The sequence below is a fragment of the Ruditapes philippinarum genome, unplaced genomic scaffold (assembly GCF_026571515.1).
Source record: "Ruditapes philippinarum isolate M1 unplaced genomic scaffold, ASM2657151v2 ctg5215_1_1_1_1, whole genome shotgun sequence".
Lineage (NCBI taxonomy): Eukaryota > Metazoa > Mollusca > Bivalvia > Venerida > Veneridae > Ruditapes > Ruditapes philippinarum.
Window position 1 is genome coordinate 34,289 of NW_026853375.1, and position 17,297 is coordinate 51,585.

At 30.7% G+C, this 17,297-nt stretch overlaps 1 protein-coding gene and 1 long non-coding RNA gene across 2 annotated transcripts; one reads left to right on the forward strand and one right to left on the reverse strand.

Annotated features, from left to right (window-relative positions):
* The first annotated feature begins 1,790 nt into the window (after positions 1-1,790).
* Positions 1,791-3,642, forward strand: LOC132736677 (uncharacterized). Its single transcript, XM_060723867.1, has one exon. It carries the CDS (start codon positions 1,864-1,866, stop codon positions 3,640-3,642), a length of 1,779 nt encoding a protein of 592 aa, XP_060579850.1. The 5' UTR covers positions 1,791-1,863.
* A 1,313-nt stretch (positions 3,643-4,955) lies between these two features.
* Positions 4,956-8,824, reverse strand: LOC132736674 (uncharacterized). Its single transcript, XR_009626609.1, has 3 exons — positions 8,761-8,824; positions 8,170-8,274; positions 4,956-5,582 (listed from the first exon to the last, which is right to left on the reverse strand). It is a non-coding gene; the product is annotated as an uncharacterized LOC132736674 (long non-coding RNA).
* Between the last annotated feature and the right edge of the window lie 8,473 nt (positions 8,825-17,297).

Below are 17,297 nucleotides of genomic sequence, written 5' to 3' on the forward strand. Positions count from 1 at the left end.
AAATAAAAAGATAAAAGAAACTGCATATAAGACCTATGTTAGACCTCAGGTTGAATATTGCTCCATAGTTTGGCATCCTTGGCAGAAATACCTAATTTATAAGATAGAGCAAGTACAAAGATCAGCTGCTAGATACATTTTTAATGATTATGACTATACAAGTAGTGTCTCAAAAATGATAAATGATCTTAATTGGCAAACCCTTGAGCAGCGTCGAAACATCAGTGCTGTAACCTACTTGTGTAAAATCCAAAACAAAATTGTTTTTGTTGACCACCAACACCTTACTCAAACAAGAAATCTGAACTACCTGATACCCTACTCGAGGACACAATATCATCAAAATTCTTTCTTTCCTAGGAGCATACGTCTTTGGAATAGCCTTCCCCTAACTGTTCAGTCCAGCCCCAGTTTAAACATCTTTACTGAGAGGCTTGACCCATTCTATAAATTCTAAACTGCACACTATGTTTTTAAATTAATAGTCTTGTAGAACTTTTATTCTTTTAACTTTTTAATTTGCATATAAATAAATTCTTTTATTAACAGTTCCCTGACAACGCGCCTGCTAGTCATAATCAGAATTGATTGTTAAGCAGTATGATGTAGATGTAGATGAAAAACACCCTTTATTGTCAAGGGTAAGTTCATCCTGAGACGATCATACATTTTTCAGTAACATCATGTATATGCCGAGGGGTTAAAATTTATGAAAAAATGCATTTATTGTATGAAAATATATAACTATTTAAATCTAGATGACAGTGATGTATTGTGCAAAATATGAAATATTTTTTATATTTTAACACAAAAAATTCTACCCTGTTACTAATGGAGTAAATAAAATTTATGTATTTGCGTTATTGATAACATTTTTACACAGAATTTGGATTTTTCAAGTTTTCATAAAAAATTAACATAAATATGCTGCGAACCGAAACAAAATAAATTTCATAAAAAAGAAATAGCGACATTTCATTAATAAATTGGGGTTCATATCGACTTCAGATCTTATTTTGGTGTCCAGACAACCAAAATGAGTTTAATGAGCATACAAATGTGCAACCCCATTGTGGCAAATTCGGAAGTACAATTTCTGTTTGCATGAGAAACTCCGTGTACATCAATATTAAATCAACAAATATGACTATAAGTAGCAGTCTTAATTTAACGGTATATTTCCGCATTGTAACGGATATTTTCATACAAATTTAATCTTTATTATGAGATGATTACTTTTTCTGAACCACAGGCCTAGTGCACCGTGAAGCTTAAACGGTAAAAGTGTGTTTGCACAAGAAAATCTTATATTTGCTGTGTTCCGGACCGTGACGTAGCGCATACACGAGCTGATTATAGTCTTCATTTGCATGTTAAAATTCGTATACGAACTTTAGTGTTACCGTGGGGTTTTCCGTTTAAAATCCTAATTTATAAACAATATTTGATGAGATTTACAACATAACTGTTAAAAAGGTTTATGAAACTGTATAATGCTTGGTTTTTAGGCCGACGGCAAAATATTTTTACATATTTATTTAATGTAACTTTAACTCGCATAATTCAGGTTTAATATGATACAACACAACAAAATATTTCAATCATTATAATAATTTAGCGTTACAGTCATGTATATACAATACATTTAAATTATACATAAACTAGTACTGCTGTATCTTATACAGCTATGTCAGTGCAAGCTTTTTATAGAGTTAAATACTGCATTGTAATTTTACACCTCCCTGTATATATCCGGGTACCTGACCTAAATATCTACGATAGTGTTCAATAACAGATAAACACGTTTAAACAAGTACTTCATATCACTGACATACGGGTAACTTTAAATGTAGTACAGATAAAATGGCCGAGTGTATGGATCATAGCAGGTCTGTTATTGGAGGTTCTGACGAGGCAGAAGTTATTTTTTGTGAACCTTGTGAACAAGATGGAAGACAGGCAGAGGCTGAAGGTTTCTGTGTGGACTGCCCTGAATATCTCTGTGGACAATGTTACAAGAATCATAAACTTTCTAAAGCTTCCAGGAGCCATGTTCTTCAGGATAAACACACTATGCCTCAAACTGTGAAGGATAAATATGTACAGGATGTTTGTGTTACAACATGTAACCTTCATGTAGACAAGGTCATTGAATATTTCTGTTCGTCATGTGACATGCTTGGATGCACTACATGTATTACATTAAATCATAGGCAATGTGATAAAGTGGAACACATTCCTAAACTTGTGAAGGCTATAAATATCACAGATGATCTACAAACATATGTAGCTAAAGTCGATGTCATGTCACAGCAAGTTCAAGATGATAGAAATACACTGAACTCAATGTCAGCTATAGCAGATGATATGAGAAAGGTAGCAAAAACTGAGCTGAACAAACAACGTAAAGAAATTAACAAATTCTTTGATAACCTTGAGAAAGAAATGGAGAACAAAATTGATGAAATACATGCAAGTAATACAACCGCCTTCACTAAAATGTCTACAACATACAATACCATGGATAAAGACCTTAAAGAACTGAAAACAAAGATTGATGTGAAAAAGAAAGCTGGTCAACACTGTGAAGCCTTCATAGCTATGAAACAATCAGCTAGGAATACTGGGAAAGTTGAAAAACAATTACAAAGTTTACATGCGGAAAATAAAATACTCCAGTATGAACTTCTTCCTTCTCCTCAGATTACAGACATGATGGGAAAGGTAACTGAGATATGCAGAATAGAAACTGTTACACCAGAAATACAAGCAAAACATCACAGCAGAAAACTTCAAACAACTGCATCAAAACAACCTTCAAATCTATCAGATACTTCAAATAACACAACTAGCAGTACTGTTGTTAACAAAAATATGAAATCACTGACTCTTGACACAGAAATACAGGTTAACACTGATAGTGATAGGAAATCTCCCTCAGTCCTTGGTGTCACATTAACACATCAACATTTTGTCCTTGTTGCTGATAGACAAAATAGAACAATTAAAGCAATTGATTTAAGGAAACAAACTGTGGCATCAAAACTGAAACTAGAAGATGTTCCATGGAGTTTAGCTAAAATAAATGATGACCAAGTTGCTATGGGTACCGCGGGTGGAATCGAAATTCTATCAATTTCAAAATCTGGATTATTAAGTAAAAGAGAGGGCAGAATATCAACCGAATTATGTTTTGGAATAGTATATAGCAGTGGAAAAATTATTCTGACTGAAAGAACATGTATTAAAATTCTTAACATGGATGGTAAAGTTCTAAGTACGATCAAAACAGATTCTGATGGAGGACAGCTGTTTACTAGCTGTTATGGAATAGCAATCAGCAAAGATCATAATACCATCTATGTTTCTGATAATGATAAAGATTCTGTGACCAGTTTAACATTAGATGGGCATATCAAGGCAATATATAAAGATAATGATCTAATAGAACCATGGGGCCTTACAGTTGATGATGAAGACAATGTCTATGTTAGCAGCACAGGAAATGATTGTATTCATCGACTGTCTCCCGAATGTAAAAAACTTCAAGTTTTCCAAAACGTGGAAGTTTGCAGTGTTTTTCACACAAACAATAAACTTTTTGTAGGCGATACAAATATACGGATATATGACCTTAAATAAAAAAATCAAAACAAATAAAAACATTGTAAGACAAGTCTATTAACTTCTGAATAATCATTCTTAGAATAAAACTAGGGTATAGTCGTCACCATAAGTATCGTATATTTGTTAAAGTATAATTTGCAGAAAATAATAGTTTTATGATGTTGACATGAATTATGTATTGGATGATTGCATAACTAGTAGGGTCATTTGTATAATAATAAATAATTTGCAAGAAAAATAAATGTCATACTTTTTTCATCTTTTTATCTATTTCAGTTTGTATTTTTGTTATATTTAAAAAAATAAAAATTGCCATCAGAGAAGACAGCATGCTTGACTAATTAAATACTGGAAGAAGTAAACAAAGACAAATTTTTTAAAAAAAAAACAAGATTACTACTAAGTCATAATATAAGCCATTAAAAAATGCTCAGTCTTATAATAGTGAACACGAACATTAAAATCCAACAATGATGACTAAATGCTCAATACTCACATTTTCATTTATTTGTCTAACCTTGATCTTCAACATGTGACCTTGACCATTGAACATTTATGGCAAGTTATTATATATTAATATATATCAATCCCTTAATGTATGCAACTATGATTTCTCCATATATGTAGAAAATATGCTTCTGACAATTATTAACCTTTGGTGACCTTATCTTTGCATGGTGAGTCTGAAATTACACTCATTGCATAAATGTGAATAATTGTGATTTCAAGCGTACAAAATTGTCGATAAAAATGTTCATATTCTTATCTGACCTTTAACCACTATATGTGACCTTGACCTATGAAACACGGACCTTGATTTTGTGTACAACACCAGCTCACACTGGTAAAAAATTCTGCCAAGTTATATTTAAACCATTCTATGCATCTAGAAGTCTGCACTTCTATTTAATGATATCAATCTACCTACAAACCTCTTATGTTTCAAAAGCTATGTCTCCGACAATGTTAAAAGCGAAAAAAAAAATACCAAAGGGCAATAACTCCAAAATAAGGCAAGGCAGAGTAATTACTCTTTTGCTCTTTACTTCTTTTCAATAAGATCTATCTACCTATAAAGTTTCATGTTGATATCTTTTATGATTTTAGAGTTATGTCCCGGACAAAGTTCAAAGACTAAAAATAAACAAAGGGCAATTACTCCAAAATCAGGCAAAACAGAATTACGGTTCTTTTGCAATGCACTTTTACCCAATAAGATCTATCTCTCTTTAAAGTTTCATGTTAATATCTCTTATAATTTTTGAGTTATGTCCCGGACAATGTTCAAAGTGTAAAAATAAACAAAGGGCAATAATTCCAAAATAAGCGAGGCAGAGTTATGGTTCAAAAATTTCATCAAACAGGCCACATTGAATTATTGTAATAGACTTAAATACAAAACAACTGACAGATAAGGCTCCTATGTTCACATATTTTGTTAACTTTTACACAATTGTTAACATTTAAACAGCGGTACTTCTTGATATTTTACTATACCCTGTATTCAAGTTGCCAATATGATAACTTACTCTGGTGCAAATAATCAGGGGAGCATTTAGGTAGAGCAGACAACCATCTCTATCTGGACAGTTTCCTCATATAATGTATGTTGTTAGCTGGTTCCCAAATTTATATACAATTCACACTACTAGTTTGAAAGACTGGTTCCCTACACCATTCTTGTACAAATAATAAGGGGAGCATTTAGGTAGAGCAGACAAGTATCTCTAGCTGGACAGTTTCCTCATATAATGTATGTTGTTAGCTGGTTCCCAAATTTATATACATTTCACACTACTAGTTTGAAAAACTGGTTCCCTGCACCATTTGCAACCATTCTGATGTGAGTAAAATTTACACAAAATGTTTATATATGTATGCTAAGATAAATTTGCTGCAACCTGCATCTGGTCCAGTATTGTATCAATATTCAGATTCATTAACTTTATAACTTCCTGGAAAAAAATATAGCAATAAAATTTAGAATAGTAAAAATAAAACTGTTAAATTAAGAATTACGACACATCGTTAGCATTTCTGGAAAATCTAATTACTAATACAATATAGCGCGAATGATCATATACAAGGTTTAGAGGAATTTAACATTTCCTTTAACATTTCCCCTGCTGTAAACAGAAAAAGATTAGTCTTTACCACCAGTTATGTCATGTTTATTCTTACTCTTATTGACTGACATGTTTCTAATTACATTATTGAAGTAAGGTCTACAGACATTTTATATATAAAGACAAAGTACCTGACTTAAACTGTATTCCTCCAGACATAGATTTTCTATCACATTAAAATGGTCAATATCTGGTATGACCATCAACGTGGAACGAAGACCTTTTGATAAAAGAGCCTCTAATAAATACAGCTTACATTAGAACCTTATATAAATATATGAAGAAAGGACAAATAACATACTTGTATGAATCTTGAGTATTATTTAATTTTTCCCATGAAATATGGTGCTATATCAGTCAAATATATTTCCTTTTTTTAAGATAAATATGAAATATAAATATCAAAGTGTCAGAATGGTTTCCGCTTATTATCTTGAAAACTATTTATCACAGAGTCTTCATATTTCACATACTGATTGGTCATAACTACACGTGACACAACATGGGAACTCTCATTATCTTGAAAGCAATTTACCATAACGTCTTCATATTTGTAATATTGATTTGTCATAACTATTCGATGACCCTTATTAATTTTGGTCACAAGTTCAAAGGTCAAGGTCACACTTCATTTTCTTGAAAACTATCACAGTCTTCATTTTTTATCTTTTTTCCATAACTGAACACTTCCATGTACCCATTTATGGCAAGTTTCTACAACAAAATAACCAATAATTTGAGTCCAGTACTAGAAATGGGGGCATATGTGTTGTTTGACATTTCTTGTTGATTCTTATATTCTGTGCATGAGGACTCGAGGACCCCCACCAGTTTGGCCTCTCCCCATGGTCATGTCATTGCTATTTGATGGCACTGAAAAAATTTTCGACTTGCCAATATAGGGTAAACAAATATACAAAATTAAAAGATTTGACCTTGAACCTAGTGACCCAAAACTACATACATAATTATTTCAATTAAGTTCAAAATAAGCTATCTATACAATCATAAAAACACTGACTGGATATTTCCATTTTGTATGATATAATTATATATTTTATTATGTATTTATTCAAATAAAACAACATAAAATGCATTAGTTCTATGAACACATTAGAATTACATGTACATAAAATTCAACAATCACATAAAATCTCAATAACAAAGAAGAAAGTACAAACAACATGTATCTATATAAGTTCTGCCTCTTAATACTGCTGAGATGTTTTACTTAAAATCTGAATATAACAGCACAAAAAATCTTGACATCCAACACAATGATATTGTAAGACGATGTGTACTACTGATTACCAAGATTCCACTGTCAAATTTTTAAAACTTTTCTTCTAAAAGCTAAAAAAAGATCATCTGTAAATTTGTGCCCAGTCAACCCGGGATTTTTTTCAAAAAAGTCACCAACATTATACATAAATTTAGAAGGTTTTTTAAAAAGGACATGCATACAAAATTAAAATCAAAACAGGCCATTTTTAATTAAAATTGATTTTAATTTAAAATAAAAAACTGGGAGATAAGCCCATGTTCAAATTTTGTTAACTTTTTTCACAGTTTGGAAAATTTTCGATGTTTTTCTTAAACCCGTAACCCCAAATTACCCAAATAAAAACCCGAACTTTTTAAACTTTGTACAAAAAAATGAGGGGGCATTTAGATTAGCAAAACAAAACCCCTTTTTAGCTGGGGCACTTTCCCTAATAAAGTATTTTTCGCTTTTTTCCCCCAATTTTTTTAAAATTCACCCCTATTATTAGAAAAAACCTTTTTTTCCCTTTCACCATTTTGCAACCATTTTTTTGGGTTTAAATTAAAACAAAATGTTTTTTTATATGTATGCAAAAAAATTTTGGGTCCCCGCCCTCTGGCCAAATATTTTTTCAATATTTTAAATTCATTTTAATTTATAATTTCCTTTAAAAAAAAATAAAAAAAAAATTTAAAAATTAACGAAAAACATCATTTAAAAATTTTGTATTTCTGGGAAATAATTAAAAAAATACATAAAATATTGCTAATGATAATATAAAATTTGAAAAATTTAAAAATTTTTTTTGGAAACCCTTTTCCCCCTTTTAAAAAGAAAAGTTTTTTTAGCCTTTGCCCCCCGTAAAGGGTAAAATTTGCCCGAAAAAAGTCCGAACTTATAATTTTGCTGACTTAACTTTTTAAATTTTACCTTTATTTTACGGACAAATTCCAAAAATTGAAAATTAGGTAAGTCCAAGTTGATTTCACACATTCAGCAGGTTATTTGAAAGATATCCATTCAATGAAAATGTTTCAATTTTTATCATGTTTATTCATACACTTATTGACTGACATTTTTCCAATTACATTATTGAACAAAAGTTTCAATATATTAACGTCTACAGACATTTTATATATAATGACAAAGTACCTGACTGAGACTGTATTCCTCCAGACGTAGATTTTCTATCACATTAAAATGGTCTGTATCTGGTATGACCATCAACGTGGAGTGAACACCTTTTGATAAAAGAGCCTGAAATAAATACAGCTTACATTAAAAACCTTATATAAATATATGAAGAAAGGACAAATAACATACTTTTATGAATCTTGAGTAATATTTTTTAAATAAGTAAGTTTATGTGGTCACAGGTTGAGACAAATGTGCAGTCAGACCGAGACTCTAACCCAGGACCCTCAAAATACCATACCACAGCTCTACCTGACTGAGCTTATTCAGCCGCTTATAAATATTCTCCTCTCAAATAGTAAACAGTTATAAACTGTGACATATGCATTTAGAGAAAAATAGCAACTATTGTAGAGACTCTTTAACCCTATCAATGAACAGAGATATATTTTATTTTCTGTGTACTAAGTCAAGCCAGAAACCAGAAAAAAACATCTCCCTGAGTTATTATTATGCATATTACATGTACCTATCTTTGTCATTTAATTAGGTGTCAAATTCATTGAAACATTTTGAAAAAAGGAATGATGCAAGTAGAAAAGTACTAACACTGTTGAACTCTGTACTCTGACGCTTGAATTCAGGCGGGTCATGATCGCCATAGGGAACAATTTAAAAACTACGCTTTCCCTTAAAAAACTACAATCTTTCAAGATGGTCACTGGGGTGTTTCTATCAGCCCTATTTTCTGAAAAAATCATTCAACAAAAAAATCTCACCAATTTTTTTAAATTAATTTTAAAAAAGCCTTTAAAAAATAAAAACAAATCCCCCTGATTTTATACTTTAAAAAAGGATTTTAAAGGGGGTTTAAAAAAACTTCCCAAAACAATTTTCTATGAGCCCCTATAACTTTATAAAATAAAAACCCCTTTAATAAAAAAACCCTAACTGATATAGCTTTTAAAAAAAATCATTTAAACCCAAGTTATATCTATAGTTGTGTTTTTCAGGTAAACCCGACATTTAAATTAAAAATAAATTTAATTAGGCTTAACATATTTTTTTAAAATTTTCCATTTTAATGTGAACACTGAATCTAGACTAAATCTAGGAATTCTGTTGTTTCTTGTGAAATTTGAAGTGAAACAACCAATTTCATACTCTACAACTACAACCGTATTAAAATGTTGCAATCATTTGTTGTTTAAAATATCAAATACATATTGTCACAAATTGTGTCCAAACTTATTACCAGTGTGCTGTGCTTATAGTTCTATATTTCAGCTAAAGGGTGAAACAAAATATTATTCCCCCAAGAATATGAAAAATCAACTTGACTTTTGAAAAACCAAAATCATTACATATAACTCATAAAGGTCTTATCTTTTCAAAAAGCAAAGTTTTTCATAAAAATGTTTTGTATTTTGTTAATTTAAACTTAAAAAGAACATAATGCAAACGCAGTTTAGTTAAGTCTGTAAGACAGTAAGACAAACTTTATCTATAGTCGGTTATGGTTAACAGTATAAAACAGAAGCGTTAAGCTTGTATCCGACAGGAACAAAAGATAAAAATAATATTAAGAGAAAAAATAAACAAACAACTGTTAAGATAATAATACATACAATAAATTCATTTTGTCAATGTTATGAAATCAGAGCATTTAAAATGAAAATACAGTCCTGTCTAATGAAGTTGGGATAACAGGGCTTTACAGATATACATAGTACACAATTCAAGGAAAAGATAACTAAAATTATTTACAAGCAAAACAGGAATAAAGTGAAATATAACATTAAAAAAAGTTAAACATATACATGTATTTCCTAAGAAAAATTACAAAAATGAGAGAGAAAATTGTTAAACACTCACAGCGTCATTTTGATAGGATCATTCATATATGTGTTTACTAACGGTGTCAAATCATACACACCACTCAATAACAAACCTCCTGAAAATAACAAAAAATAATTACATAGATACCTTGTTCCATAAATGTGTCAAATAATGCAAGTTAAACCACATCTTCCACTTTGTTCAATTCATATTTCAATACTAGAAGGGTTTTGTCACAAAAAAACATAATTATGTCTCCCAAAACTATGTATACTATGAATTTTGGTCGAAACCCCGCTAGCAGTTTGACCATAGATAGACGGACATGATTTTTCTATTTCTAGCTCTGGCAGCCATTCTCTGCAGCAAAACAGAATATTCCGGCAACATGCACAATAAAGGATGGTTATGATCACACATGTGAAGTTTCATTAAAATACCATCAGTAGCATAACCTGTGAAAGTTGAACTAGATATTTTTGTTTATAGCTCTGACGGCCATTTTGTGCAGCAAATCGGAACATGCCGTGATATGCACAACTAGGGATGGTACTGAACTCGTTTGAATTTTGGTGGAAATCCCTCCAACAGTTTGACCTGTGATAGCCGGAAGTAATTTTTCTATTTTCAGGTCTGGCAGGGTGATTTTGTGCAGCAAAGCAGAACATGCCAGTAATATGAACAACTTGGGATGGTAATGATCACTCATGTGAAGTTTCAATGAAATCGCACCAGTAGCTTGACCTGTGAAAGCCGGACTATATCTTTATATTTTAGCTCTGGTAGCCATTTTGTGCACCAAAGCGGAACATGCCATGATAGAGCAACAAGGTATGGTACTGAACACTACTGAAGTTAGTAGAAGATGGAATTCAGTGTTGCCAAGAAAATAGTGGTGTGGTAGACTTCTATTCATCATTTTGGGGAAGAAATTGAACACTTGGTGATGTAAGGGTAAAGGTGTTGTCAGAGGAAACGCAACATTTGAAAGATTCAGACCTAATTACTAGAAATATGTTAATAATAAGGAATTATGATGATATTTAAAATCTAGTTATTACCATAGTAACATGGCTACAAAGTATGCCTTTAATCATGGATTGTAAATAAATGATAATAGATATGCGTAGAAAAGGGGCATAACTTCATTTATTTGTGTTTCGGATACATTTTTTCAATAATAATCAATTAGTAAATAGTTTATTTAAATCCTTAATTACTGAAATTGATGCAGTTCCGTTTCAGCATACTATCTCTTCTTTTCGTGAAATCTGTTTTGTACTCTGATAGGAAACCAGTACAACATAGTGATAAAAATTTCAGAGCAGAAGGTTTCAAAATGACAGAAAATGTTCAACATTTTTATATTGAAAAAAAAAATGAAAGACAAGGCAGTTTTAGGATTTGTAATGAAAATAATGAAACAGATGCTCATTTCACCATTAGTGCTTTATTTGTGTTTATGTTTTAAAACCCTTATCTTGCTGGTAACCAATAGTGATTTGTCCTTACCACCAATATAGAGCCAGGCCAACCTGAACATCAATACAGTCTGACCAATCCCTATACTGTTAGCTGACAAACTTCATATTTTCATCTTGATATCCCCAAAATTGATAATGGAATGTTCCAAAAATGGAAGGTAGACAAGTTCAAGTTCATTTGAGAAATTCACCAGGTAATGGGTTAAGCTGAAACTAAAGATTGCCTGGATGTTTTAAAAGGAAAGATTTTTGTAATTACTGTTGATTCGAGTAAATAATATTCTACTCGTTACAGTATAAATCAAACTTTCCTTTACATTTTCGACTCTGTTATTGTGCTTGTTTATTTCTTAATCTTGACGAATGAATGTTTAAGAATGCCCCAATTAACCACTGACCTAAAAACAACATCTTTCTTTAATTTAAAACACTTTTGTTAAATAGTTTTCATAGGAAAAGCATTCTTAACCTAATAGCAATTTTTCTTTAAAGATTTACTATTAATATGTGATGGTTTAGAAAATTTGAAAGTTTTGTTACTTTAAAAAAAAATTGTACTTTTTTATTAGTTAATAAAGGAAGTATACTCCATGAGATTGCTTTTAAACTTCAGGGAAAAAATTTAGTATGTTTTATGCTTTAGAATTTGAGTATAGTAGAATATTAGGTCCAATACTTGAATATAGGCACTTTTAATTGTGGAGGGGTAGACATAATAAACACTTAAATTAAAAGAATGCTCATATTAGCTATCACATGTATTTAGCGTTTAAACACACACCATCAACTATGACACTATAAAAACGGTATCTTTATTATTTTTACATTATAAATGATTTAACTTAACCAAAATACTGTATGCAGAATTTAGAAAGTTGTGTTTATTAAATGATATAGTTTATCTTTATTGAAGTATACATTCAAGACTTAAGAATATGCTTTGATTAGATGGTTTGCAGAATGTTTATTAGGGTATAGGTTCAAGAATTTTAGTTTTCCCCTTTTTCATGTTTTCTACCTGTTAAAGGATAACAGGAAAATGTAAATAAATTATGCATTTGATTATTACAACCATGAGAAATCCATACAAATTAAAGATTGTCTTAATGATATGTTCTTGAATACACACCTGTATCATTTAAGGTGTTATTGTAGGATGAAAACATGAACAAATGAAACGAAAACTTGATAAATTCTTGTGTTGCCATAGCAACCAATGAAACCATGTAGTAAAGAAATACTGTTGTTCCCTTAAGTATATGTATATAATAAGTAAGTCACATATATTTATTATGGTGCTATTATAATTCAAAAGTACATATTGTACATAAAATAAGCGGTTGTATTTGTAGTTGTTAAAACACCCTTTTAAATGTTAGTCAAATCTGACCAGAATTCATTGGGCATTTTAGAATGAGGGAAAGAAATTACAAATACATCAAGCTTTAACCCTTTTATACAATCATATATTGTTAAAAGTGATTTTTTGTTGTTGCTAAAATGTAACTACCTAGCTCCAGGAGGAGAGGTGATTTTGACCCCTGGTGTTGCTTTAAGTTTGTAACACTCAAGGTAAGCCAAAATCATCTTTCCTGTTTTGGTGCCACATGATTTGACTGGTGCACCATAAAACCAAACAAAAACAAAGTGAATTTTTTTTCTTATGTTTGAATTAAAATTAAACTTGCAGATAGTGGCACTGGCTCACGTAATTCTGGTCCTATTTTAGAACTGATTTTAGAAGGGTGTATAGTTACATAGTCCTAGCTTTACTTCAATTTATTAAAGAGCGAAAATGTTGAGAAAAAATTGAATGATTGATAATGATGACCAACTGCTGCTTTAAGTGTATATATAACAAACTGCTATGTTTTACCTGTCAATCATTATTAACACTTTATATTTCTTTCTATTTAATTTATATCATACAGACTGGTTGTTTTTATATTACCCCAAATTTAAATTCATTTAACCCTTAAATAATTAGGAAGAAAACAAAGAGGGTTATATTTAAGGTTGTTATGTAAATTATATACATATTCTCTTTTTTATCTAAAAGAACTCTGTAATAAAGTCATTCGATATTTTGACCTTGAAAGTTGAGGTCAAATGTTATTTTTATGAATAATTTGATTACATTATACAGTTAATGTATGTTTTGTGTTCATGATAAACTGTTTAACAATATACAGTACTGTCCATTTTACTTACTATTTACATGCTATAGTACTGCTTTTACTTTAACACAACCTTATTTTATGTATTTTTACCCAACTCTTTTTAAAACATGTGAAATGTTGATAAATGGTTGTGTGTTCACCAGATCATTATTGATATCTATAGATTTATAAAATGCAAATAAATTTGATACAAATATATAATGTGCTGTTGTTGTCGTTTTATTTGATTAATTACATTAAAGAATCTTATTTTTGATTCAAGATTTAAATACTTCACTGAACATAAACAAGAAAAATGTAGATAGTGAAGTTCTTGCTCAGTAATCTCTAACCTAATGACAGAGGTATTAATCATTTTGTAGAAAGGGGACCACCAAAGACTCATTCTGCAATGTTTAGTTGCAACTGGGCCTGTGGTGTAGGTAGAGTTGTTGCTTCAAAATATATAAAGCTATATATCTCCTCCAAAAATTCTCTTTATAAAAAAAATTACTATTCTCAAAGTGCCTGTATAATAGAAATATTGTTATAATATTTCTTTAAAAGCTAACGTTGTTAGATAATGAAATGTTTGATGCATATTAAAGATGCAGGTCGGAGACAAGGAGAGAGCAACAGCTAACCTTGATCACATTCTGTTCAGGTAATCTAAACAATAGATATGCGATGGTTCTTTAACACTTCTGTCGTTAAGTCTTTATAACTATGTGAAGTTTCAATGATGGTTACAAATCCATATGAGTATGTAGCTTTGTTTGTATTGGTGTGGATGAAACTTAACCAATGCTGTTGCTGTCGAGCAGATCATAACTAAACAATAGCTGTTTTCTTTTAAAAAAGAGCTAATAGAGAATTAACAAGGGCGTAAAGGATAAAGCAGCTATGTTACTTCCTTATAAGGCATGACCTTATAACTGATTAGTACAGAAACATTTATTATATATCCGACTTGAGAGTTAAAGAAAAATATATTTCTAAAGTGCCAAAAAGGTAAATAATTGGGGGGGGGGGGTAGAAATAACAGTAACGTTACTTGCCATGGCTATAATAAGTATGAGTGTATATTTTGAAAGCATTGTTACAGATATAAACAGTATTAATGCAACCTACCAAGATAACTGAACCATATCTACTTGTACTTACATAGTGCTAAAATGGAAATAACCTGGAGAAAGATACATAATTTGCCAAGATCATACTTATAATATTGGTCACTGTTTAAATTAAGAAGTAATTGGTACAGGCAGAACTTGAGATTTTACAACATGCCAGTTTACGGTAGGTTAAACTATTCTGGACCTTTTCATTGACATGCCACTATGGGGTTATCCCTTTGATCTTCTTTTCTTAATTTTAAAAAGTGATTTTTAAAAACCCCACAAGCAACATTTCCAATTAGCAATTTCTCACCAGACCCCATACATAAGCATTAAATGATAACTTGTGTGGTGAAAAAACTGTCAAGTGTATGTGCATCCTGAGAGACGATCATTCATATTCAGTTACTATACGTCATGTGGTTTAAACAGAAATTTATGAAAAATACATTTATTGTATAGAAATACATAAATATATACAATCCAGATGGCACTGATGTATTGTGCAAAATAAGAAGTTTTGTTAACACCAAAATTACACCCTATTACTAACGGAGTTAATAATATATTTGTATATCTTAATAGATTATAGGTAATTTCGCTCCATATTAATTAGTGATAAATCACGCTTAGGTTATCATTTAATATGTATTATTGATAACATATTTACAACCTAGAAGAATAATCCAAGTTTTCATAAAAAATTCACACATAAACGCTGCTTTAACCTAAACAAAATTAAACTCGCATAATTCAGGTTTTACTTTAATATGATATCACACAACAGAATATTTACAATCATTGTAATGAATTAGCGTTACAGTCATGTGTATATAATACATTTAAATTATACTTAAACTATTATTCTTTATCTTATACAGCTATGTCAGTGCAAGCTTTAATGGCGACGCCGGTGAGCGGCGTCGTCTTTTATGGAATGCTTTTTATTTTGGCCTATGGAAGGAGCTGTTATTATTAGCAGTTAATGTTATGTTGTGTTAATAAGTTTTATTTTGATTCGTAAAAATCAAGTAAACAAATATGTTGTTATATTTGTATTTAATAACTTTATGTAAAAAACATGTGCATTGTGATATTATTTTCACGAAATTGCAGGCTCAGATTAACAGCTTGTCCCTTTGTTTTATTGACAATACTAAAACCCAGATTTCGAATATCGTTGTGGTCTTCATTGATGCTCATTCATTTATATATTTTTAAAACTTTCCTACAAGAAGAAAGTTCACCTGCAAATGAGTATTAGATTAGGTAATGGACTGCTGTAAACGATTATCCTATTGATTTTTCTCCATATTACGTTTATCTGTTGAACAGAATGGTTGTTTTTACATAGTGTACCAGTATCCGGATGTTGACAGCTATCCGATTTTCTGCAATTACTGCTGTCACATGGCCATCTACTTTTTTATGAATACTTTACCATTAATTTGCATGGCATAATTAAAATGAGCCTGCTACATTTCTTAATTTTGATGTTTAGGGTGTTCTTTTGGGTTTCATGTTTTCTTTATTTCAAGGGGAAGTAACTCATGTTTACTAAATTATTTGTTCTTTTCTATCTTAGGTATTACTTACAATTTTTGTTTTATAAAATTTACCAGTTGTAAGGTCATCAAAAGCATAGAGGCCCTGATGAGTGAATCAAAAAATCATGTTCTGAATAGTTATTCTAATTTTTTTCTAACATGTGCATAGTTTGAAAAGGACAGCTTCTGTCTTATCTATTTGTAATGGAGGGACATCGGTCTCAACTTCCAGGTCTCCTGAGTCAACCCGACTACAGACTTTTCATAGAGTAGATTGATACTTGTCCTTGAATAAATTTGTACACTAAATTTTATAATGGGTGATTTGTGCCACATGAAAACCAACAAAGTACAAAAAGTAACCGGGCGCCAGATGAAAACATGAAAATACAATCTACCACAAAGTGGTTCGTTTGTTGCATTTTCATGTTTTCGCCCGGTGCCCTTGATGTAAAATACAAATCAGCCTTCATAAAATTTCTTATCATAGATATTGTACATGTATTAGCACAGTTATATTCACTTTCAAATTGACCTGTTATAAATAATGGCACAACCAATAACTGTCTTAGCCCTTTTTAGTAAAAATAATTATACAATAATAATTATATAAATTGTTATTTTAATTAGGACTATGAGTATGTAAGGTTTTTTTTTCTTATTTATTAATTAAGAATTAATTATCTGTTAATTTAAAAATCTAAATATCTGTCACGGTTTAGAACTGTTCACTATTTAGGGGAGAAAATGTGTAAGCGGCCAGATAGCTCATTCGCTACAGCCGCGGTACATTATTCTGTGGGTCACAGGTTTGAGTCCTGGTCAAGCTGAAAGTTTTTCTCATCCTGTTACTGCAAATAACCATGAGTTTAATTCACTATGCTCTGTAAACATCAGAAATTCAAGTACATGAATCAATATAGTGGGGAAAAGGTTTACGTTTAGAACTGTTTCATTATTAAAGAGAAAATGTGTAGCCGGCCAGATAGCTCAGTTGGT

Bases quoted from the DNA above. Each gene is read 5' to 3' on its own strand.
- LOC132736677 (XM_060723867.1), top strand. From the start codon at position 1,864: ATGGCCGAGTGTATGGATCATAGCAGGTCTGTTATTGGAGGTTCTGAC.